A 27,011-nucleotide genomic window follows, 5' to 3' on the forward strand; every position below is an offset into this window, starting at 1 on the left:
CAGTCCATTCCATTTGTTTGTGTGCCAAGGTGATTTTTCTTCTATATCCAGTTATGATTCTAGTTATCTTGCCATAGCTTGGGATAGCCAATAATTTGAGCTGCTGGTTGAAACATGACAACACATCGACAGTGTCAGAATGACGAATGAACAAAGAGCTCAAGGTCTAAGCAAACTGGTCAGTTTGAAATAACCACTTTTGGAACTGGCTTCCAAATACAAGTCAAGGTTCAATGATTCATATGTTTCATAGAATACAACATTCAACATCTAATTTTTAAAATTAATTTCAACCGTAATCAATTATATGCCTGAACACCAAAATTCTACACATGGTGCAAAACTTTTTAAATGTGTATTCCACAAAAATGTTCTACAATTAATGGATGGTACTGCACATTGACTTATTGAGAACAGTTGGATTTAATGCAATGTTATTTTGATTGGTATTTTCATAATGTCTTTTACTGAGGGAAACTGCATCTGTTCAGTTATCCAACTTAGTCATATTTCCACCCATATTGTCTGGATACAGTGACACAGTTTGCAATACTATGCACCGTAAGCATAATACGTAAACTAAACTGCAAATTTAAAAAAAAGGCTTTTATAGGTGTCACGTACAGGGGAATATACCATTAATTATATAAAATCTGAATTATTTAAGAAATACCGATCGTCTCAGTTACATACACATTTCAATGCAAATCTCATTCAAACCAATAAGTTCATGCAAACACAGGAGAACTTAAATATCAGAATCTGTGGCCTTCATGGCAAATTAGTAGTTACAATACAGAGGTCTCTTTTCTAATTACCACTTCTTTGTAGTTCAAAAATCTATGAAAAACATTATCCAAACAATTGTCTGTTTCACATTAGCAAGAATTCAGTTTGTATGTAAACACTCATAGAATGCAGCTCTATTTACAGAGTGGTCCTCAGCATCAGCCTGGACCAAAGATACAGGATCCAATTACTAGAGGGCTTTTCCTGGACACCTAAATCAAATGTAGGCTATTTGGATGGAACCTTGAGTGCATGTTAAATACAAAAGGGTTTGACTCCGCAACCTGAATAGCTCACCAGGATGCAGAGCTTTTTTATGTTAGAACTCTTCATCCAGGGACCAGGATTCATGCAGCCTCGTGTTTGTGTAAACTAGACAATCTCTGACAAAGTACACATTGGGCAACACAGAGTCAGACAAGGGATTTCTCAAGCTGTCTCCTTCTCCTCCTCCCCTGGTCAACTAAGTGGGTGGCAAAGAGGGCAGAGTGAGATGAAGGATCTTTACATGGATTCAGTCAGCAAACAAGGTCCAAGGATTTTCCTTTAGTAACTAGTTAGGCATAAATAGTTCAAAAAGGGGCACAAATTAAGATAAAATAAAGAAAACAAAACCCACATTCTCAACTGTAGTTTATCTCATAGTTGTGCTAATAGAGGAAACAGGGTCTAAGCAGAATGCTTTTCTTCCATTTTCTCTTCATTTCTTGTAATAACTGCACTTGTGAGAGAATAATACACATTTAGGATTTTTGGGGGTTACATACTTAAAATTTCTCCTCTATTAGCTAACAAAGGTAAACTAAATAGACTGCATTAAAATGACACAATCTTGTGTCAATATAGCTCATGTGAGACTTGGAAGTAACAATGGCCCATTAGATCAAGATCAGTACATTTAGCAAGAGACCAGCGATGACGCTGTGACTGGTACAATGTTCCACTTAAAGCATTTCAGCAAGTCTTCACTGTGCTGCTCTCTCTCCTACAGGAAGTTTTTGTGCAGACCAGTTACTTGCATCACCTGTTCCTTGATGGTTCTATCACTTTAATTTTGATTCCATGTGCATGCATTTTAATAGATGTTCTGCTAACATTTTGTTACTTATTGTTTTATCAAAAGCACTTACTGCTTTATGCTCAAATTGTGAATTGGATGAAGAATTAACCCCACCTTTCCCGTTCCCCTTTTAATTCTGTACCCACAGTACCTACAAATTTACAGGATAAAGAAATTTGGCCCTGATTATAAGACTTACATCCAAGCTGTCCATAACTTGCCTTTCATATTTTCACCATCAGCAGCATATTGTGAACAATCCAACATGCAAGAGTCTCCAATCAATGTGAAATAGTTTTACATAAATATCTAAACTAAGGTTCTGCTCTTTGACTAGATTAGTTCTCTGTGGATTCAACAGGAGCTTTTATGAAGCACTATGTTTAAGTGTGCATGCAAGTTCTGATGAACTGAAGCTGCAAATTCTCCAGCAATTAAAAGGCATATGAGACAGCTCTTTTTATACTACTTATTTAATGAACAATTTTATAAGTAGGTGACCAAGAGTTAAGCCTCTGGTCTCCCAATACTCAACAGCCTTATCCTTTCCTCTTTCACTGGGCACCTCAACTGTCGCAGAAAAATTTGGTGAATCTTGAAACTTTTTTGGAAATATTCTGAGGAACAGAACTCGACGTATCACTGCAATACAGCCCATGAAAACAAAGTGAGAAACCCCATTAAAGCTTTTGATTGCTTTGCTGTTCCAGAATTCCCAGGTCAAGTCTTTCGAACCTTGCAAGACCTTTGCTACTATTAATGCTGAAAAGAAAACAGGAGAAATAAAACAGGTTAACTTCTTTTTCCAATTCCATCACAGCAGGGATAGTGACTGCGCAGAAAAAAACAAGTCAACTGTATTCCTACCTACAAACTGTCACTGCGTAGCCCAGATAAAAATTAAAATCTGGACCAGAGCTAAATGGTCAAATAAAGACTTCAAAAGTAGAAAATCACAGTGAAAATGTTTTTTTGTTTCTTCAGCATGTGTGTAGTATTAATACAGTCAGCAGTAAAAATCAGACCCAGTTCAGTGGCAGGTGTTTTGTTTGAAGTACTTCCAAGTAACCAGGCTCATTCGTTAGTATGAAGGGTGGTTTTCTGACAACGATGTTATCTTTGAAGCCAATAGCCCAGAGAAAGGAAATCAAAGACAAAGAAGCTTGGGAGAGTTAGGGATTACTGTTATATTGTGTCCAAGGGTTAAGTTTGAAAGATTGAACGATGGAAATGATTGCCAAAGTTGTTGCAGCACAGGGGAGAAAGCTTGGATGCATGCAAGGCAGGCCCAGATATTGCACCCACAGCTACAACCTGGAAAGGGAAAAACACAGGAGAATTCAAAGTTAATCAGTTAAGATAAAAGAAACCAATTCAAACCATGCATGGTGAAAAACTGCAAATCACAAGCTTTCAGTATTAATTTCCTTCATTAGTACTGGTAATAGAGTAGCAAGGAAAAACATGCTCAATCCTGAATACAAGACCAGCTCTAATGCCAACTGTGTTCGAAAATCCTACCACCAAATTTACCTGGAAGTGGAGAACTTCACTTTTAGGGTCATACAATAAAAGCATCTTCAGGAATAGGAAATAGGAAAAGGTTGAACAATATTGTCCCATTTTCCACACTACTACAATCACCCATGCTCTAATCAAGACCTAAGGATTATGTTTTCAAGTATATAATTTTTGTACTTTTCTGCAAATGGATAAATTAATGCATACATCGGTTTCTAGATTTCAATCACAACAAACCCAAGACTTCAAATTAAATATGATCTTCCATACAAAGCCCAATAGTTCTTTGAAAACACACTGCAGACAGACTTATAACTTGGAATGCTAAACAAGCCCTATGCAATTGTCTTGAGTACTGCTGCTCGATCTGGAAAGTTACCTCTTCAGTATGCATACTGAAGGACAGAGGAAAGGCATGGAAACTTGGTAGTATACAGGTTTACTGTGTTTATTTTCAGGGTTAGTGAGCAGCAATAGCTCTACAATTGGGGGCAATATAGCATACAAGGTGTCAAAGCACACTATATACAGGAAAGGCTGAAGAAAGAATAGATTGAGAATGATTTGGGTATACTATGGGAAGACAGATTCAGCGATATGATCATTTTAGAAACCATATCTTTAAACCCAAGTAACAGTGTTAGCTTTGGGTAACTGATTTTTTTAAATTTCAACTCTTCTGATGATTTTAGCACTGTAATAAAGTGGTGCATTGGCACATTTACAACACAATTTTGACCATGGCATACAAACTATTTTGAAGTAAAATCTTTGTTGCACATTCCTATATGAGTGGAAGAGGTGTTTGCTGTCTTACTGTTCAACAAAGCTGGACCATCCAAAAACCATAAATCAAAAGTCATATTACTGGAATATTTTAGCCCAGGTAAATATAGACCAAATAATCAACTTGTAAATGTTGGGTAAATTCCTGTAATGAGTTTTGAAACACTGAAAACTTCATTTTGGTATCCTGCCACTGGAAATGACTGCTTAACTAAAAAAAAACTTTTTTATTGTAATAAATATTTGAATCAGTTATAGATTATGTGTTGGATCACAGGTTACAAGGAAGAATCGGATACATTAAAATTACATAAAATTTTGAAACTGGGAAGGAAGGTAGTGTATCTAAAAGTGAAAGCAGTTACTCACTACTTGCTGCGGTCTCTTTTTTTCAGAATGACAACCTAAATGAGATACAGTACATTGTTTAGAATGAAGAGACAGATGTTTGAAGCCAAATGTAATAGCAACACATTTTAAAATCTTTCCCAATTACAGTTTATTACAAATTAATACCAGTCACATGGCATTTTTCAACTAACAAATTGGCCCTAGTTCTATATTTGCATAGTTCCAAAATATTGATCAGCAACATATTCAAATACACCATTTCTTTATACTATTATAGCATTAAACTATAGTTAGTGGAATAACAGCTTTGTTAAACAGTAAGTTAACTACTTTTTCCTAAACTTTGTACATACAGGTGATGGAAACCATTTCAAATCTTTCACTGTACCACTAAACAGTAAACAAGCCATGGAGGTATTTTATATTGTTCTCAAATTAAAATGTTTACATTACCTTTTCTTTAATGTCAAGATAAGTCAGAGGCTATTCCTTCTCAATGTAAACCCCAGTGTCCTGTGCTTGCCTCAGCCTTCAAACTATCAAAATTAGAAACCTCTCAAAAGAAATATCCTTGGAGAGAGCAACCTCTTTATTCAGTTATTCAAATCACGCAAATAATGAATCAACTAAGCAAGTGTTCTAATTAATAGGCTCTGCACTAACTAGAACAAATTGTGTTGGGAGACTGGGATGAAGTTTTTTTTTTAAACTGGGCTTCACAATAACCTGTTTAGAACTTGCTATTTACAATATTTCAAAATAGTACACAATATCAGATAATTTTTTTTCCAATGTTCAAGAGAATGTAGAATTATGCAACAGGTTACTGTGTTTTCTAGGATTTAAATATTTCTGTAAGCTTTTTCACCTATCTTTGGCCACATTTGGACAACCTATCTTTGGAGTCTGTCTGCTCCGAACCTTCATGGCTTTGGAGACCTGTGCCTATACCTTATCCCAATTATGCTCTATAATGAACATCTAGGAGGCGGGTTGTCCAAATGTGGCCTGGGTAATGCTCCCGAAAACTTTCCCTTCCTCCTTGTGGGGAAGCACTTGGCCTCTCCTTTGTGCTCTTCCTGCCATGTTGGCACACGATGCACAGGGACCTGTGGGTGCAAACCTGTACCCAAACACTCCATGGTGTAATACACTAGGGGCGCCATCCTACTACGCAGGAACAGAAGTAGGCCATTTAGCCTCTTGAGCCTGATCCGTCATTCAATTAGATCGTGGCTGATCTGTATCTTGACTCTATCTGTCTTGGCTCCATATCCCTTAACATCCTTGCCTAATAAAATCAATCTCAGTTTTGAAATTTTCAATTGACCTGGCCTCAATGGCTTTCTGAGGGAGAGTGTTCCAGATTTCCACCTCCCATTGTGGGAAGAAGTTCCTCCTGACATAACCCCTGAATGGCCGAGCTCTAATTGTGAGGTTATGGCCCTTTGTTCTGGATTTCCCCACCAGAGAAAACAGTCTTTCTCTAACTACCTCACCAGCTCCTTTAATCATCTCGAACACCACGACTGGATCACCTCAATCTTCTATACTCAAGGGAATACAAGCCTAGTCTATGCATCCTGTTCTCATAGTCCAAGCCTTTCAGCCCTGTTATCATTGTGGTGAACCTGGGCTGCACCCCCTCCAAAGCCAGTACATCCTTCCTGAGGTGTGGTGCCCAGAACTGAACTCAGTATGCTAAATGGGGTCTAACCAGAGCTTTACATAACTAACATAACTTCCCCCCTTGAGATAAAGGCTGACATTCCATTAGCTTTTAAAATTATTTTCCTGCCTTACAGCATCATAACATGGAGAAAAATACCACTGGAGACCTCTGTCGGCAGGGTTGACGAACACATGTATAGATCTATATAATAAGTGTAATATTTGGTAATTTCACCCGAATCCCAAGGAGACTCATAGAAAAACAGCCAAAACGTTTTAGAAAGGAGTTCCATTGTTGTAGCTTGGTTACAGCCTTGCCAAAGCATTTTATTTACTGCCACCACCAGAAAAATGACACTAATCAAAAGGAAGGCTACTTTTATCAGAAAGAGAAATACTCCAGATAAACAGTAGAAGGTACATAAGATCCAAGTTAGTCTTTCAAAGATTTCACTGAAAATCACAAAGCAGGGTGGTGATGCAAGGCTTGGTGCCAGTGGTGGCTGTGGAAGGAATAAGGGTACCAACATCTTAGAGAATATGATTCAGTCACCAAGATTCAAATATTCACAAAAGCATTGAAGATAAAAGGACAATAGAAATATCAAGGTTCAACAGTATTCAAAGTTTAAATACAAGGTGAATGGTGAGGTGTTCAAATAAAAGATCAGATGTCGTAGGTTAATAGGCCAGGGTAATGGATGTCCAAGGAGTTTCAACAGGATACCAGAGTGTTCACACAAGTACAGGAAGAGAGATGGAGAAAGACAATGAACAAACCAAAAAGAGAGAGAGAAAATAAGTATTAGAAATAACTTAGTCATAAAAAAAATACAGTTAAAAAAGATAAATAAAGTAGCCAAATCTCAACTCTTTCACATTCATACATATCAGTTACACATTCCAGAGTACAGATATGTGATGTCAGCTCTCAAGCAGAACCCAGTTGGTGGAAGCTTTGTCACACACTGGCACAATTTGTGGAAAAGCAAGCATTAAAAAAAGCATTCGAAATGACACTTTCTGGACGAGTGGCACATTGCTGAACATGTACAATTCATACCACTTAGAGATTTACACTCGTCCTTCTCTGGAATATTTGAAGTTGATATTTTTGAAACATTAAACTGATTCAGCAATTTTTGAGCAGGCCTCAAAATTGGCGGTCAGCACTCCCACCCAAAACAGGCAGGAACCTCATTAAAACATAGAACTCTGGTTCCTACGATGCAATTGCAGTCTTCCGCGAGGTATAGAGTGAGCTAGACCAGCGAAACTAAGTGACTGAGCCAGCAGTCCTTAAAGGAATTGTTGCCGGCCACTCCAAAAAAGTTTAAAATTCACTTTCCAAGAAATTTTGTGGTGTCACTCTCCTCCTGCCCTCAAAGTTCACATCAGCTACTGGTCTCTCTGTGTCATCTCCCCATCACCCCCACCCCCAGATTCCCTCCTTCCCCTTAAGGTCCCACTTCTAGCTTGGCTACGTGGAGCAGCCACCAGATTTCCCATGCCTTCAAATGGCGAGTTGCTGAATGAGCACATACTGCTGACCAGCACTGGCAGCTGGTCAATATTAGCGTTTTAAGACCAGAAAAGTGGATTGGACCTCACAGCGATGCCAACGGGCAGGCAACCCCATCATTCCGCCACTGCCCACCCAATGTGTGCTGAAAACAAAAAATGACCTAATTGTTTCTTGTGACTATTGAATGCCCAAGAAAAATATTTCATTCAAGTAGCACACAATGAAATTTGCCACAACAAACATCAGCTTATCTACATTCTGGCTGTGCATTATTTTAGGTTTGTGAGGTGACGATTTATCAACCTTCTAATGACTGAAAAATCTGCACTATAAAATGTGGCTTGAGTTGTCAGGTTGAAACATTGGTGCCATTGATTCATTGTTGGGACTGATGAGTAGGAGGTCACTTTAAATTTAAAGTCTCTCAGTGCAAGTGTTAAGACATGTCTATTTATCTAAATACTCTGTCATGGTGCTGTAGTGTTTTTTTTTCGGGAATATGCAGTTTGCCTTTAAGGCTTGCCAAGGATCAGTATTGCTTTAAGAACCGGCAAGCCTCAGGAATTCTAGAAAGGTACATTTTCGGTTGCCGTTAGAAACAGCCATTTGGAGTCTGCGAATCAAAGGATGTGTTCTCGTTACCATAGATACAACCACTGGGAGTGAGTCTCATGCGATACATTTGTTACAATTCATTCTTGAACGGTCTTTTAGTTGAAGATAGTTTGTTCTAACAGACACAGAGCTGTGATGACAGCACCTGGAAAATGAGCACCCAACCATTTAAACTGAAGGAAGAGGATTTTAATCTGTTTAATTTTTAAATCTCAAAATTCTAAAACACCAAACCAAAACAGAGATCTCTGGTAATTTAAATTGAAGAAAGGCAAGTTAGACTTTTATGCCTCAAAACTCCAGATTGATTCTGTTGAAAGTGTTTGCAAGTCATTAATTGTTGAAATTACCTGGAGAAGGAAAGCAACATTCCGTGAGGACTTCAAGCAACATTGGACTGTAAATTGGCAAGGACTCTAATTTTTTCTATTTTAAATGTTGTTTATATCTTCATAGTGTTTAAGAATTTAGTTCTTCTAATTAAAGTGTTAATTTGTTGACCTAAAGACACCTGGTTTGGTTAGCCTCATTCAGGGGGTTAATAGATGGTACAATTTGGTTGGGTCTTTCTTTAATTTGGAAAGTTTTAAATGGTATGTTAGGTGACCTGTGGAGCAACGGGATTGAATTATCAGTGCGTTTTTCCCACCACAATCAGAATCATATATTTTGAGTGGGGGCTTTGACAGGAGCGGTCGGTTGTAACAACTCTAAGACTGCTATGGAAATGATAAAATACCAGAGAAAGCAATTAGGTTGAAAACAAATAGTACCAATTATATGGCATACACTCATGCCCAAAATAAGTCCCACGTTTGAGATTTTTAGAAAAATGATTATATACATATTATCAGAGTTTTATATTTGATTTCTGCAACTAAAGCAATATTAGTATGAAAAGGACCAATGGACAAAAAGTTTTTACATAACTTAACATGACACACTATGAAGTACCCAATTTTGATTCTTAATGGTTATCAATCTCAGCTGGGACATTGGCAGAATGTCAAAAGCCGGATGCCTCGGTATGGGAAGTAACAAAAAAGTGTCACTGTGAGCCCCTCTCTCAGACTGCCCAGTAACTGTATGGAGAGCAGTGTTAAGAGAGACCTGGTACCATACCATACCGCCTGCCCTTTAAGCTTATGACTGTGCCAGCACAGAAAGTTAATTTCGTTATAAACAAAGCAAATAAAGTAATTAAAAGATTAAGTAACCCACTTTGATTTGCTGATAAACAAGTGCTTAAAGCAAAGTTACAAAACTCAAAATTAAACATCTGCAGTTTAAATGCTCACTTTCAGCCCAAAGAAATCTAAATATATGCCAACAGCAAAAGGACTGAAAAGCTAGACCAGTAAGCACAGGACTCTATTCCACTCTCCCAGTTTCTCCATCTCCATTTTATCTGTTCCACCAATGCAACCTTCCAGCCTTCCATACTAGCACTTCCGATCTGTCTTCGTTTTTCCTCAACCAAAGATTCCTCCTCCCGCCTCTCCCCCCCGCACCCCCCACTGTGGTTACGGTGGCCTTAACTACGTCCATTCTATATCACCCCTTCCCCTCCCTCCCAGAACCACAAATAGGGCTCCCCCTTGTCCTCATCTTCCACCCCACTAGCCTCCGTATTCAATGCATCATGTTCCACCATGTCCGCCACGTCCAACTTGATGCCAGCAGCAAACACATATTCCCCTCTCCCCCCACCACGATACCCTAGTTGACTACTTAATCACCCTCAACACCCCCTCTCTCTCCTAAGGCACCTTTTCACACAAGCGCAGGGAATGCAACTCCTGCCCTTTTATCTCCTCCCTTCTCACTGTCCAAGGCTCCAAACATTCCTTCTAGGTGAAGCAGCAATTTACGTATACTTCTTTCAATTTAGTGTACTATATTCGCTGCTCACAATGTAGTCTCTACATTGGGGAAATCAAATGCAGGCTGAGTGACTGCTTTGTGAAGCACCTTTCAGTCCACAAGTGTGACCCTGAGCTATCACATTCCAATTGTTTTAATTCTCCACCTTGCTCCCAGTCTGACCTTTCTGTCCTTGACATCCTACAATGTTCCAATGAAGCTCAATGCAAGCTCGAGGAATAGCAACTCATCTTTTGACTAGCCACTTTACAGTCTTCTGAACTGAGCACGGAGTTCAACAATTTTAGATATCGACGTCTGCCCTATTCTGTTTCATTTTTCTTTGCTGGTTTAGTTTTTCTCTCTCATTTCTTTTCCTCCGCTTTTGGACAGCAGCTATTCAGGATCCTGCCATTCACACCTCCTCTAGATACATCTTTAGAACATAAGAACTAGGAGCAGGAGTAGGCAATTCAGCCCCTCGAGCCTGCTCCGCCATTCAATACGATCATGGCTGATCTCATCTTGGGCTCAACTCCACTTTACTGCCCAGATTTCATAACCCTTCAACCCATTACTAATTAAAAATCTCCTCCTTAAATTTACTCAATGTCCCGGCATCCACTGCACTCTGGGGTAGTGAATTCCACAGACTTTTGAGAGAAGTAATTTCTCCTCATCTCAGTTTTAGGATAAGGGGTAGCAGATTTAAAACAATGACCTCTCATTCTAGATTTCCCCACCAGAAGAAACATCCTCTCTACGTCTATTTTGTCAATCCCCTTAAATCACCTTATATATCACTCCCTTTGGTCTTGCAGCATGAAACCTTGTGTCATTTAATCTCTCCTGCCCTCCACCCTATCACTGACCTTCCTTTTTGTTCTTTTTCCCACCCTCCCCCCCTTTCACTCACTTAAAATCTATTACATTTCTAACTTTTCCCACTTCTAATGAGAGGTCACAGACTCCAAACATTAACTTTGTTGCCCACTCCATAGATACTGCCAGACCTGAGATTTCAAGCATTTTCTGTTTGTTTTCCCAGTAAGCACAGGCACAGACAACTACCAATTGAGTTGCGGGATAAAAATTGAATGCTACCCAAGCAGATTAAATCATGACAAAGTAAGGCAAAAAACTGAAAATTATGAGATACTAACTCTGCAGATTTCCAGAAGTGACCTGGATGAGAAAGTCGCCTGTTGAGTTTTGGCAGTTTTTCAAGCATGTCCATCAGCTGAGTAAAAGTTGGCCTTTCGTTTTGATCATAAGACCAACATGCAGACAGAATTTCCTAAGAGCAAGCAAAACAAGTTTTCAGTGTTTCAGTTACTCCTTTGTTGATGAGATTTTGATCAGTGGGGAGGGGTTGGTCCTTGAGGTGGGAACCCACCATCAGAACACCATGGACCCCCAGTGTCGATGAGCTTTTTTCTACTCCCAGGCTCCTGGAGTTTTTAAACCACTTCAATTACTACTCGACTTATATCCCAATGCCAGAGTTCTTCATATGTTCCCTGTCACCAAAACATCTTCAATATCATTTCAGCCATTTAATCACCTTGTTTTTGATACATGTGTGTGTATTTCCCTCCCACTTCCCTTTGTTCTGTTCTTTTAATTGCTATTCGTCTGTAATCTCTTTCGGCTCTGACCAAGAGTTTACACCTGTAAAGTGAACTTCTGTTCACAGCAAACCTAGTGAGTGTTTTGAGCATTTTCTGTTTTTATTTCTAAAAAGTTAGTGATGGGTTGAAGGTTGTGTGTGTCATTGAGGCTAATTTTAGTGCTCCAACTGGGAGATCAGCTAACTGTGCAGAGTGCAGGAAATGAACCTTGGATCCTCTGCTCCCCATGGGTTTAGTGGTTTACCCATGAAGCCATTGGAGGAAGGCGGACCATTATTCATAACATGGAAAAGATGACATGATTGCAATTTTAGTGATCCCAAAATAGTGAGCACAGAACTCTAACTATAAAGCATAGGTTTTCAAATACATTTATCCAATTTCTCCTTACATTTCTTCATTCAGATAAAAGGAGTCATATTAATAGGAGGCTCAAGTCCCTACAACTTCAAAATGTTTTCTATACTGGAAGTTTTTTTTAAATAAAACTAAAAGGCAGAGATTCTACTATTTTTGTATTAACTTAATGTAACACTTGGCACAAACCAATTGCTGTTCCATGATAATCCTTACTCACCGTCACTTCCTTTCCCAAGGAAATCTGAGCAAGAAGATTTTGAACTCCTTCCCCACTACCAACTTGCCAGATAATTGCCTCTACAGGTTGGTTCTTAAATGGCCAATCCCTTGCTTGAAGTTCATACCAAATAGTCCTGCAAGAATTAGGAAATTAACTGAATATCCAAAATGTACATTACATAAAATTGCATCGGTTTAAAAAAATTCCCTATCCCATTCTATATCAATACTGTAGGTTATATTGAAACATTGAACTAACTATTTTACTTAGAATATATCCCAATTACACCTCATAAAATTACAAACCTCATGAAGTACAAAGATCCATGGATAAAACTGTGGGGCCTTGCTTTGCAGGAAATTAACATTTTCCCCCCCAAAAATTATAAGCTTTAGAAACACACCTTAAAAATAGAAATCATTTATTTTTCTAATATCAGCTACAATATAAAGGCATAATATATCTTACCCAAATGCATATACATCTCCTGCCTTTGAAAATGGGAGTTTGTCTTCATCCTTGCCTGAATACATTTCTTGGACTATTTCAGGAGCTACATAGCACAACCATCCATTTGGCAGCTTCAACTCATTCTCTCTCCTGTCATGATTTCATAATAAAATTAGAAGTTTATTTTCTCTTAAAATTACTAGCTTTGAATACCCTGGTAAGTCCAAATAAGAAAGAGAGATATTTAAGATTCCCCCTCTTTTGAAAGCACCAACTCATGGTAGGATACAATTTAATAAGCACTAGTGATCCTCTGAACCTTTTTCAAGTGTTCATTAATAAATGCAAACTTGAGGATATCTGACAACATGAGCCATCACTGTCAAGCACCATCCCATCCATACCCAATGCTGAAACAAAGATTTTCCAGCGGGCTAATGTTAGGAACAATACCTCTGCAAGATTCCCAAACCACTAGATGTCAGAAAAGTGATACAAAACCCAATTGTAGTGCCCTCATCGCCATTCCATCCAAAATCAGCACATAACATGGGAGGGTTTTGGTCTTATTCAGTACAATGCTTTTATCCAAATAATCAAAGAAATCAAACAAATGACTTTAATTAAATCTGACCTCATCACAGCAAGATACAAAAAATGGTACTTCAATGAGATAAATAAACCTGCAATTTTCAGAGAAAAAATTACAGGCAGTGAAACCTTTGCCACAATAAACATGTGGATTCATGTTCAGAAGGAACAGTGTGGGATAGGACTTCTGCAATAGTCTAATCTTGTAGCTCAGAAATATTACTGCCGTCCTTCAGGGGTCAACATTATTGTCCTCTTAGTCACAAGGATGAAAATTACCCTCTGCCCATCACATGGCTGTGATTCACAGCCATCTTGAAATATTGGCCAATGGTTTCAATTGATCTAAAGAAACCTCGTCATCCACGACCAATTAAAATAACTTTCTTTCAAAACACAAAAATTTAGGAGCTAAATCATGCTGAATTAAGGAAACTTTGCATTTTTTATTAATTAATGCATTCCAACATTTCATCTGAACTTGCATTTAAGCTCATCAACTTTGGTTGATAGACTTGATTCAAAATATTAATTGGACTGCTTAAGGAGACTACTGTTTAACTGTTGGCACATGGGCCCCTGATGTCTTCAAAATATTATCCTTTGTAGCTAAACCGTACATCTCCAGTCCATTTGGAGTCATCATAGAGGTCCTACGATTGTTGCAACATTCCCGTTTGGGAAATCACCTAATGCTTACACTCCCAAATCACTATCCAATATCCGCCGTTGGGAGAACATGCATGGGAATCAGGTGAGGACAGGATCGAACTCAGCATTGCCCATTCTGCAAGAACAGACTCTCACACTTACAACTGAGGCTCACGCATGAATATTAGCAATGTAAGTTAGATACCAGAGGAAGCCAGTGCCTGTGGAACCATATCCTTACAAGAAGCCAACGTGAAAAATGAGGGAGAAGGAAAAGAATTAGTAGACGAAAGTTTCAAGAAAATAAACACATCCTTTGTACAGCTGACAATTACTGTCCAAGTAAGTGAATTCTTGTCTCACCTGTCCTCTTGTACCACACCAGATATTCCAAATAGTCCAAAGTCTGTGATTACAACCTTTCCATTGTCATAAAAAATATTCTTTGACTTCAAATCCTTGTGCACAATACCCCTTGCATGAAGGTACCCCATTCCCTAGAATAAAAGAATTTACAATTGTACAGTGGCGGAATTTGATTTATAAGGGAGGAAATTAACTGCATAGATAAATAAATACAAATACCAAAACAAGAGTATAAGTGTTTGGTAGAACACAAATGTAAAACATCAAGAGTGCTTGTGAAAGCAACGAACTGATGCATGGAGCTCATTCGGTCTGGTCCTCCAGGCATGAGGAGCAGAGGAGGTGCTTTAAATTGTATAATAAAGAGAAAGGAATAAAATAGCAGTCAACTGGAGACTTCTGTAACATAAAACCTATAAAAGTAGATTGAAGAATTTAGTGTTATTACTTGGATAGAAAAATACTTCTTGCTTTAAAGCACTACAAGAGTTCTGCTTTGTTAAATTGGAAGAGATCTGCAGGAAATAAGGAAAGGGACAATGATGCAAGACTATGGCAGAAGCACAAACATTGAAGCAGATGGAGAATGAATGCAGACCCCTAAGACAATGAAATCACTTCGGGTAGCTACGCCAATGCAATCAGTAGTCTAACCATTCCATGGCAAAACACAAGTATGCCCTTTTCAAAAAGTTATGAATATGTGGAATGATCACCACACTGTTCGAGAACAGAAATCACACCCACTGTTTTAGTAGAATGGCAATCCTAGTCCTTTGGTAAAACTCATTATAGATCGGCTCTTGGATAAGAAGCTGAGGCCCCCTCTTCAAGCACTGAACACGGACAGTGACCACTTTTATCAAAGGGACAGAATTTTAATTCTTGAAATAGTTTTAAAAAATGCAAAAAAAAATTTACTTCAACAGAGAAAAATTTCCATTAAAAGCCTTTTACATAAACTTACCTTTATAATTTCCTGTGCAATTTGTCTCATCTTGTTAATATCCAGTGTGATTTTGGAATCTCTGACAAATGAGAAGAGTGTTCGACCTTTACAGAAGCTAAAACATACAAACATATTTGGTTAGATACCAAATAATCAGAAATTATCATGGATCACTTAAAATTAGGAATTAGGCTTTTTGGGAAAGCAAACTAAACAAGGATGAAGATTATTAACTACAAGCATGTATGTTTAGCTAAACAATATTCTGATTTCTTCAATTAACTTTTAGACTTTGAATTGTTCAAGCAAGAGAAGGTGGGTTAAACATGCTAAATGCTCAGTTCTGTCTAGCCATGTACTATGGCAGAGAGGAGGCACACAATTGCAAAATTCTCCTAAAGCTTCTGGTAATATCTCTTTGTGGGCAGCGAGTAGGACATCCCAAAACACCATGCCACGCAGAGCTCGAGATATTCCTCTACTCAGCACCGGGACAAGGGAACTTTCCATTAAGATGGAGCAACATCAGTTAGGATCAGCGTCATGCAAGTGCACTACACCTACATTTCGTGAGACATGACTGCCATGTATTTTTACCCTGCTCAGCTAATGAGTACTTTTGGGAGGGTATTAGAAAATAAGTGCTATTTTGCACAAATAAACTCCATGCAGTGTCTGAATTCTTGTATATTGATGCATACACAGCAGATTACAATACAAAATATATCGAGACCGTTCACATTTTATTTACCTTGTAATAATGGCTAAATGAGGAGGATGCATACAAGCTCCCATGAAAAGTACCACATTTTCATGCCTCGTTTGCCGGTATGTCATGACTTCTTTTTTGAACAATTTCAGGTGATCCTGATTGTTCCCATCAATCTCTAACAACCTAATTGCCACTTCTCCATGCCAGCGTCCTTTATGAACTTTGCCCCATCGCCCTTTGCCAATCAGCTCTCCAACTTCCAATTCATGAAACGGGATGTCCCATTCCTGTAGGAAGACACTTGTTTGGCTGGGCTTGCGAGACATTGGTCCTTTGCAATGGGACCTAGTATTTGGCAAGTCATCCACCTCATCAGTCTCACACTCTGATTCTGATTTATTAGCCTCCTCATCCTCAAGTGCTTGATCTTCATTCTGAAAGGAAATAGAAGCAAAACAACTTAATGTGAATGAAGTATTGAACTAATTTTAAATTAATTATTTGTAATGCACTTTGGCAACCCCCCCCCCCGCCTCTCCAGTACTCCTAGTACTGTGGTGAAGGCTACTGGATAGTCCACTCTAAGGCTTTCACTAACCTGACTTGAATCGATCAAGAAGCGTACATGAATTTATTTTCTCACTTCCTGAGCAGCAGTGCTCAGTCTCTTTATTCCTCATCAATCATACAGCAATCAGTAAACGTGCCAAGCAAAATTCTTAACATTAAACCTGCAATCCACCAAACTGCAGCACAGGAACACTACAACACAGAGTTACTGCCTCTTGCATTAAGCTTTATGTTTAGTTTTAATATGACTCCATCATTCACCATTTTATTTCAAGCAAAAATAACATGTATGACAGCAACTGTTGATCAGTTATGCATATTTTGAGCAACGTTTAAATTCTGCAGTTACAAATTAATTATTTCCAGTAATTCCCAATCTGGATAGAATTAGTCATTTTAATTATACTTTTTGCAAAGCCTTCAGAAAAAGTCTAAATGAAATGTTATTTTTCCTGGCAGCTTAGATGCGGGTGTAAGCTTCATTTTTAAGTGCAGATGCATCCAAAAACAAGACCAGATTTTTGCACAACAAAATTTCACAGCAGCATACAAAAATACTACATTGTCCTGATTATTTCATGCCAACATACCTCCACATAGAGATCTTCAGCTGCTTCTGGCTCAGTTTCCTCGACAGTACTGCAAGAGAAAGAACATAATCTGTACTTTCATACCTGTATAACAACCTGGAAATAGAGGGGCTGAAAGTCTAATTCTACTCAAATCTGAATGAGGAGCAGGCAAGCAGAACCAAAAATCTAACTCTGATTGGATATTTGAAACTGAACAGCCGCACCATGCTATAGGGCATAAAAACTATTTTTACACTTAAATTCAATGTGCTTAGCAATAACTCTGAATAACTTTTTCATCTTGTTTACCTAGTTAGAAACACAGTTCAACTGTGCAACACTGAAATTTGTGAATGTTTTAAAATGATCCACCTTCACACAACAAAGTTATCCAAAACTTTCCTAATATTTAACCCATGGCAACAATATTTATGTCCAGCACTATAGGCAGCAATGTGGAACACTATAATGTTTGATGGACTATAAGTAAACTCTGTCGTGACTCGGTGCATGATTCTTAACATTGAGAAAAAACTTACTGTAATCTTTAAAATAAAAACAAACAGTGCAATGAAACTCAACTTCCGAATTGGTCAAAGTTGAAATCCAATACTCCATCCCATTACAGAATTGATCATATGCAAGCAACCCGACAGCAAAAAGCCTGTTGCATCTCAAACCGACAGTAAATCTCGATTTGGTTCTGTTTCCAGTTCACGGTCAACATCAACAATATTGACGTCTGCATAGATGTCTAACCAATATAATGGACTGGAGCATAATTAGCAATCCGAGAAAGGCATTAGACAAAACACTTGTTACAAAGAAGTGATATTGATGGAGATTTGTATATACTGTGCCTCCCTTTATAATAGGGCAATAATATTGGAGAGGTGAAGGAGCAAAACAAAAAAGGCAAAAAAAAACAAACACACTGGAACTGTTTGCTTTGAACAAAATTTTGCACTTTTATTTCACCTTCAAAAAAATTAATAAAATTCAATAGTAAACATTTAAACTAGCAGTTTTTAAAAAAAGTTATTTTGTTTTTTGCGGAAACTTCTTCCCACATCATGATCTAACATTCTCTGGTCGGGAAGCCGGACAGGGCAAAACCTATTCCCAGGCCTCTGCCAATATGCAACTGATATTTGTTATAGGAAAGCAAATGAGTTGCTGTGCTGGCTATTTTCAGTTCTGCCACACACGACTGGTACTAGAAACATGCAATACAGGGAAATAATTGGTATAAGCCTCCTGCCTTGCACTCTGTGGCACAGCTTAGTTATCAATGCATTGAATTTTGCTGTCTAATCTTTTAAACTTTTGCATACTACTTTGCAGAAATAAAGGAGAAAGTAAATCCTTACTTAGTGTCTTCAGAGCTGTCGTGTTGTGAAGAGACAGGCAACGATGGGCTAGGAACATCTAAATGACAAAAAGTTAAAATAACAGTCAGTAAGATGCAACACTTGTTTGATTGTATGGTTCTACATAAGCTGAGCCACTAAAATAGCTAAGTGAAAATGACTAAACTAAATACTAACAGTGTGCTGTTACTACTACTTCATACAGGTTAGTCTTGTGTTGAGGTTTTTGTTCCCCCCCCCCCCTTAAGAAACAAGTATAAAGACTGAAAAAAAGGTGAAGGGAGAACGGACATTGGTAGAAAAGACTAGGTTTGTTACTCACCTGGAAAGATAAACTGTTGTCTATGATGAAAGTAGTATGCAGCTTGGGGAAAAGGTCACACAGGCAGAAGAATAGATTACAAATCAGTTCAGAAACTGTAGGATAGTAGCCAGCATTCACCTTTCTTATTAAATAGTCTCACTGTGCATTTCTTACTGATCATCTCTAAAAAGACAACTTTTTGTTTCAACCGCATATTTAAACTGTTGTGATCTACCCGAGAAATAATGGGGAATGGCTGTCAGAAATCTAATAGGCTGCCTCCTATCAATTCAGTATTCCCACATGATTTTTGGTACAAATTGGTGAGACTTCATTTTATCATCCATATTTAATCTTTTCCCATATTAGTCTTCTAATATTTGCACATTTTAAATTCTGTGATACTTCCAACTCTACTTTGTTGGAGGACAGCAATCAACTTCTTAATGTCTGTTAAACTACAGGATTGCATTTTTGAAGGGAAAATTTGTTTGTGGTTTTTTTAAAAACCTGTAACTTGTTGCAAGAAAATGTTTCCCTATCTAATGTGCCAAGTCAGAAAACGTTACAAAATGGGAATTAACAGCTCCTGAATTACATCAAGATGGTGGGCAGAGGAGATGTGAGTGTGGGGAAAAGGGAAAGGCGAGAAACAAAGATTGGGTCCTCTATACATTTTACAAAAGCACTTATTGTTGGATGATACTGGGCTTGAGATGATTCCAGAGCCCACATGACCTTGGCTTCTTAATTGAAAGAAAACAGTTTGGTTGCAGACCAAGGAAGGTCAAGGGGAGAAGTAACAAAGTGTTTTTATATATTCGTGCACACACACACCTCCCCCCACCCAGAGCTATTTTAAAAACAAAATACGTAACGACCTGAGGAATTGTAAAATCCAAATGAAAACTATTTTTTAATATTGGAAATATATGTAGTCATTCTTTATATGAATGATACATATATGACAAGATATATATATATATATATATATATATAGCAGCGAAGGGATGGCGCTCGCTGATCTTAAAGAAAGCTGCCGACAAAGACCTAGTGAGCTCCACGGTGTCGATTTCCCCTCTTACAATATTAATTTAATTCTGGTGCCAGCTTTAAGGGGCCTGCAGCATCCAGGAACAGTAAAATCATCAAGCAGGCTGAGCAGCCAATCAGACTGAAGCTTTCTCACAGACAATAAACCAGGAAGTAAAAAGCACTGATTATTCTTCAGTTTTTAATGACTTCACAGACAGCAAAATACAGAGATTGGGATTAAGGTATTAAATATTAAACTTTATAAAAAAAATTGAATTAATTTTTCATTTAAAAATCTATGGGACTAACATTGAATAGAGGGAACAACAACTCCAGACTTTTAAAATTAGTTTTTCAGAGCTAGAGTGGCTGTTCAGCAGTAATTATGGCTTAGTACACTGTTTAAAAACTCTATTACAACTCATTTAACAAGATGTAACATTTTCAATTGTTTTTACAGAAAGTATTGCGTAGAAAGTTGAAAGGTCGCATCAAAATCACTTATTTCTGTGCTGATTGGATATGAAGATTGAAATAGCACAACCTGTGGAGGAGCAGGGTACCCCTGACTTCCAGATTTCCATGTTTAACTGTGCACGTGTGGATGCCAGAAGTTGTGTCAGATTCACAGTAACGATGACACATGCTGACAGTGAAACGGTCATTAAAAGCACAAAATCTGGGCCTAGAGCTTTTCACCCATATTGTTTAAAAACTTACCTGGAAATTTAAACCTGTCTCTGAGACCTTTTGGTGATGAGTTAAGAGGCGGGGTAGCACTGGGTGGATTGGAAGACTGAAAAGGTGCTGGAGAAGAAGGAGTTGAAGAAGTTGTTGAAGATGGGTTGCTGCTGGAATCCAAAGGAACTGGTGCATGATCCTGCAAAAAAAAGTTTCTACTTCAATTTGACCATTGTATATTTACTAATTTGCAATACAAGAAGCACTGATTTGCAACACAGCTCAACTTTGGAATTTTATTTCCATCTGTTTGTTGAGACCTTCCAAAATATGCTACATTAAAGGTTTCTGTGAACAGTGCACAATTTCATGTTCATAACAAGTCTAAATGATACAGATGTTCAAAAAAAATTTAATTTCAGTGTTATTACCATGCATTAGAAATTGTGGCATAGTGGTAATGTCACTGGATTAGTAATCCAGAGACCCAGGCTAACGCCCTGGGGCCATGACTTCAAATCTCACCATGGCAGCTGCTGGAATTTAAAGGCAATGAATTGATAAATGCAAATGATTAATAAAAATTTGGAACTGATAGCTTGTCTCAGTAATGGTGCCATGAAACTATTATCATAAAAACCCATCTGGTTCACTACTGTCCTTTAGCGAAGGAAATCTGCAGTCCTTACCTGGTCTGGCCTACATTGGACTCCAGACTCCCAGCAATGTGGTTGACTCTTAACTTCCCTTTGAAATAGTCCAGCAAGCCATTCAGTATTCAAGGGCAATTAGGGATAGGCAACAAATGCTGGCCTTGCTAGCGACACCCACATCCCATGAAGGAATTTTTAAAAACTTGTTTAAAATCCTTTTTTAGTATTCAGTCTTATAGGACCTAACAAAAATGGGGTATAGCTATTTGCTTTTTCAATGCATTTCTAATGCGATGGGCACATAAACAGATGCTACCCTGACATTTCGGGGTAGAAACCTTTAAATTTGAGGAATGTGGGTTCATGTCTCATATAGCACTTTCCTTTTTGAAGAAATCTTCAACTGAAAGCAGAGAACCCAAACTCAGAAGAGGGAACATGAAAAGACAGCTCAAATTTAAGTATTTCAGAGACTGCAATGAATGTGTGGAACTGTCCAAGGAGTCAGGGAATAAAGAAATGGCAGAGAAGTTAAATGATTGCTTTGTGTCTGTCTTCACTAAGGAAGATACAAGAAATCTCCCAGAATTAGAGATCCAAGGGATTAGGGAAAATGAGCAATTGAAGGAAATTAGTAAGAAGGTTGCATTTGAGAAATTGATAGGGCTGAAGGTTACCAAGTCCCTGAGACCTGATATTCTACATCACAGAGTGTTGAAAGATGTAGCTATGGAGATAGTGAATGCATTGATCATCTTCCAAAATGCTATAAATTCTGGAATGGTTCCTGCTCATTGGAAGGTAGCAAATGTCACCCCACTATTTAAGAAGGGAGGGAGAGAGAAAAGAAGGAAATTACAGACCTGCTAGCCTTACGTCAATCATTGGGAAAATGCTAGAATCTATTCTAAAAGATGTGATAAATGGACACTTGGATAATAATGATCTGATTGGGCATAGTCAACATGGATTTATGAATGGGAAATCATGTTTGAAGAACATGTTGGAGGTTTTTGAGGATGTTGCTAACAGAATTGATAAAGGAGAGTCGGTGGACGTTGTATACTTGGATTTTCAAAAGGCTTTTGATAAAGTCCTCCACAGGAGGTTGGTCAGCAAAATTAAAGCACATGGGATAGGAGGTAATATACTGGTATGGATTAAGGATTGGTTAACAGACAGAAAGCAAAGAATAGGAATAAGCTGGTCATTCTCACATTGGCAGGTTGTGACTAGTGGGGTACTGCACGGATCGGTGCTTGGGCCCCAGCTGTTCACAATAAAAATCAATGATTTGGATGTGGGGACCAAATGTAATATTTCCAAGTTCACAGATGACACAAACCTAGGTGGGAATGTGTGTCGTGAGGAAGATGCAAAGAGGCTTCAAGGGGATTTGGACAGACTTAATGAGTGGGCAAGAATGTGGCAGATGGAATTATAATGTGGAAAAATGTGTGGTTATCCACTTTGGTAGGAGGAATAGATGTGCAGAGTATTTCTTAAATGGTAAGAGATTAGAAAGTGTAGATGTACAAAGGGACCTGGGTGTCCTGGTCAATAAGTCACTTAAAGCGAACATGCAGGTGCAGCAAGTAATTAAGGCGGCTAATGGTATGTTAGCCTTTATCACAAGAGGATCTGAGTATGAGTAGTGAAGTCTTGCTTCAATTGTATAGAACCTTGGTTAGACTACACCTGGAGTACTGTGTGTAGTTTTGGTCCCCTTACCTTAGGGAGGATATTATGGAGATAGAGGGAGTGCAACAAAGGTTCACCAGACTTGTTCCCGGGATGGCGGGACTGTCCTACGAAGAGATATTGAGGAAAACTGGGCCTATATTCACTAGAGTGTCGGAGAATGAGAGATGATTTCATTGAAACCTGCAAAATATTTTAAATGGATAGACAGGGTAGATGCAGGTAAGATGTGATTAAGCTAAAGAGGGTGTAGAAAAAATTCACAAGGATGTTGCCTGGTTTGGAGGGTTTGAGTTATAAAGAGAGATTGGATAGGCTGGGTCTGTTTTCCCTGGAGCGAAGGAGGCTGAGAGTGGACATGATAGAGGTATATAAAATTATGAGAAGCATAGATAGGGTAGATAGCCAGAGTCTGTTTCTCATGGTAGGGGTGACTAAAACTAGAGGGCATAGATTTAAGGTGAGAGGGAGGAGGTTTAAAGGGGATCAAAGGGGTAAATTTTTCACACAAAGAATAGTGGGTATCTGGAATGAGCTGCCAGAGGTGGTGGTGGAGGCAGGAACAGGAGCAACATTTAAGAGGCATCTGGACAGGTACTTGAATGAGCAAGGCAAAGAGGGATATGATATTCATGCAGGCAGGTGGGATTAGTATAGATTGTCATTTTGGTCAGCATGGACGCGGTGGGCCGAAGGGCCTGTTTCTATGCTGTATGACTCTATGACTCTATGTTTCCCCTGGTTGGGGATTCTAGAACCAGGGGACACAATTTCAAAATAAAGGGGAAGCCACTTAAGACAGAAATGAGAAATTTCTTGACTCAGAGGGTTGTGAATCTTTGGAATTCCTTACCCCAGAGGGCTGTGGAAGCTCAGTCATTGAGTATGTTTAAAGCAGAGATTGACAGATTTCTAAATACCAATGACATGAAGGGATATGAGGATAGCGTGGGAAAACGGCATTGAAATGGATGATCAGCCATAATCATATTGAATGGCGGGCCTACTCCTATGTTCCTAGTTCAACAAATTCAAGAGGGAGATGGTTAAAGAAGCAATTGAAGGTATAACTTTTTTTTTTACAAAATCTTTGGGACCAGCCAAATAGACAGCAGTTGTTTTTTCTGGTCCTGAACATGTTTATGTTGCATTAGTGTCAGCCATGGTTCAGATGGTAGCACTCTCGCCTCTGAGTCAGAGGATTGTGGGTTCAAGCAAAGGAGCACAAAAATCAAGGCTGACACTTCAGTGGAATACTGAAGGAGGGCTGCACTGTCAGAGGCGTTGTCTTTCGGATAAGGCATCGTCTTCTCTCTCAGGTGGACACAAACGATCTCATGGCACTATTTTGAAGAGGAGCAGGGAAGTTAACCCCAGTGTCCTGGCCAATATTTATCCCATCGATATCACAAAAATAGATTATCTGGTCATTACCACACTGCTGTTTGGGGGAGCTTGCTGTGTGAAAATTGGTTGTCCGGTTTCCTGCATTACAACAGTGACCACACTTCAAAAGTACTGCATTGGCTGTAAAAGCTTAGATATATCCGGTAGTTGTGAAAGGCGCTATATAGATGCAAGTCTTGTTTTCTTTTTTAAACTTGTTGGTGAATAGGCCATTATCACAGAATAAAACCTAGGTAAAGTTGTTTAACAGAAACAGTGTGCTTGGAAGGGTCGGATCGTACATAAAAAGTATATACTCTTGAAAATACATTAGTCTGCTCTTCCCATTGTCCTGCAAATGAGTGGAACTAATTGGATAGCTCTTTGGCACGATGGGCCAAGTGACCACCTTCTGTACTGCATGGTTTGAGGTTTGAACAGAAGTAAATTATGCACTAAAGCATGACATTTATTACCAATGTAAGCTGTCTACAAATCAACATTACACTATTTTTGAAAAGCTACAAAGTTGTCCACGCTCAATTCAACAAAGCTGGTTTGTGTTACCTTTTTTAGTGCTTTTGGAAGAGTGCCAAACTGCGGCTCCGCAGATCTATCTATAGAATTGTTTATATCAGATGGTACAGACTCTGTTCTTCGAATTCTTGATGATACTAGATAACAGAGGAAAAACTTAAGTTACTGGGTTGTCAAAACACAACAGAACATATTATTATTTGACTTGCTCCTGCACAATGTAACTTGGGTCAAAACCTTAAACTGGGCTGAACAAACATTAACAAGTTCAGCGTGCAACATTTTAGGTCAGGTCAGATGCACAAGGTCCTTTCAAAGAACAAAGAAAATTACAGCACAGGAACAGGCCCTTCGGCCCTCCAAGCCTGCGCCGATCCAGATCCTCTATCTAAACCTGTTGCCTATTTTCTAAGGGTCTGTATCTCTTTGCTCCCTACCCATTCATGTATCTGTCTAGCTACATCTTAAAAGACGCTATCGTGCCCGCGTCCACCACCTCCGCTGGCAACGCGTTCCAGGCACCCACCACCCTCTGCGTAAAGAACTTTTCACGGATATCCCCCCTAAACTTTTCCCCTCTCACTTTGAACTCGTGACCCCTAGTAATTGAATCCCCCACTCTGGGAAAAGGCTTCTTGCTATCCACCCTGTCTATACCTCTCATGATTTTGTATACCTCAATCAGGTCCCCCCTCAACCTCTGTCTTTCTAATGAAAATAATCCTAATCTACTCAACCTCTCTTCATAGCTAGCGCCCTCCATACCAGGCAACATCCTGGTGAACCTCCTCTGCACCCTCTCCAAAGCATCTACATCCTTTTGGTAATGTGGCGACCAGAACTGCACGCAGTATTCCAAATGTGGCCGAACCAAAGTCTTATACAACTGTAACATGACCTGCCAACCCTTGTACTCAATACCCCGTCTGATGAAGGAAAGCATGCCGTATGCCTTCTTGACCACTCTATTGACCTGCGTTGCCACCTTCAGGGAACAATGGACCTGAACACCCAAATCTCTCTGTACATCAATTTTCCCCAGGACTTTTCCATTTATTTTATAGTTTACTCTTGAATTGGATTTTCCAAAGTGCATCACCTCGCATTTGCCCGGATTGAACTCCATCTGCCATTTCTCTGCCCAACTCTCCAACCTATCTATATTCTGCTGTATTCTCTGACAGTCCCCTTCACTATCTGCTACTCCACCAATCTTAGTGTCGTCTGCAAACTTGCTAATCAGACCACCTATACTTTCCTCCAAATCATTTATGTATATCACAAACAACAGTGGTCCCAGCACGGATCCCTGCGGAACACCACTAGTCACACGTCTCCATTTTGAGAAACTCCCTTCCACTGCTACTCTCTAGCTAGTACACCCTGGACCCCATGCGACTTCACTTTCTCCATCAACCTACCATGGGGAACCTTATCAAACACCTTACTGAAGTCCATGCATAGGACATCTACAGCCCTTCCCTCATCAATCAACTTTGTCACTTCCTCAAAGAATTCTATCAAGTTGGTAAGACATGACCTTCCCTGCACAAAACCATGTTGCCTATCACTGATAATCCCATTTTCTTCCAAATGGGAATAGATCCTATCCCTCAGTATCTTCTCCAGCAGCTTCCCTACCACTGATGTCAGGCTCACCGGGCTATAATTACCTGGATTATCCCTGCTACCCTTCTTAAACAAGGGGACAACATTAGCAATTCTCCAGTCCTCCGGGACCTCACCCGTGTTTAAGGATGTTGCAAAGATATCTGTTAAGGCCCCAGCTATTTCCTCTCTCGCTTCCCTCAGTAACCTGGGATAGATCCCATCCGGACCTGGTGTAAAATATTAAACAACAGACTTGACCTTTTATGTAAAAGCGTATCTGATGTAAAATTAAAGTACCCATTATTTCAGTGCAAGTTGCATTGAAAAATCCCTCAGTTACTTTCTTCTTCTATTCCAAACAAATGCAGCATGACTGCTATGCGAAACTTGGCTTGCTTGGGTCAGACAGCAGTTTCTCTGCCTTCCTGCACTGTGGCCATTTTTCAATTGATATGTTAATATCCTACCTTTCCCAAATTT

General features: G+C 39.0%; 1 protein-coding gene across 12 annotated transcripts in view; it reads right to left on the minus strand.

The window, feature by feature from the left end:
• Nucleotides 1-597: 597 nt before the first annotated feature.
• Nucleotides 598-27,011, minus strand: part of ksr1a (kinase suppressor of ras 1a) — a 200,603-nt gene continuing 174,189 nt past the window's right edge. For 8 of the 12 annotated variants that reach the window (XM_068010573.1, XM_068010568.1, XM_068010575.1 and 5 more), the window contains 12 exons: nt 24,951-25,057; nt 20,683-20,842; nt 18,946-18,987; nt 18,624-18,681; nt 17,272-17,320; nt 16,151-16,545; nt 15,418-15,514; nt 14,448-14,581; nt 12,861-12,992; nt 12,390-12,525; nt 11,345-11,478; nt 598-2,611 (listed from right to left, as the gene is read on the minus strand). In XM_068010573.1, the coding sequence (XP_067866674.1) occupies nt 2,530-2,611; nt 11,345-11,478; nt 12,390-12,525; nt 12,861-12,992; nt 14,448-14,581; nt 15,418-15,514; nt 16,151-16,545; nt 17,272-17,320; nt 18,624-18,681; nt 18,946-18,987; nt 20,683-20,842; nt 24,951-25,057 (1,526 nt within the window). In that variant the 3' untranslated portion in view covers nt 598-2,529. Of the gene's footprint in view, nt 2,612-2,661; nt 3,164-4,525; nt 4,561-11,344; nt 11,479-12,389; nt 12,526-12,860; nt 12,993-14,447; nt 14,582-15,417; nt 15,515-16,150; nt 16,546-17,271; nt 17,321-18,623; nt 18,682-18,945; nt 18,988-20,682; nt 20,843-24,950; nt 25,058-27,011 lie in introns of those variants that run through there. The other 4 variants (XM_068010571.1, XM_068010570.1, XM_068010572.1 and 1 more) reach the window with 4 other exon arrangements.

This window comes from Heterodontus francisci, chromosome 30 (assembly GCF_036365525.1).
Source record: "Heterodontus francisci isolate sHetFra1 chromosome 30, sHetFra1.hap1, whole genome shotgun sequence".
Classification (NCBI taxonomy): Eukaryota; Metazoa; Chordata; class Chondrichthyes; order Heterodontiformes; family Heterodontidae; genus Heterodontus; species Heterodontus francisci.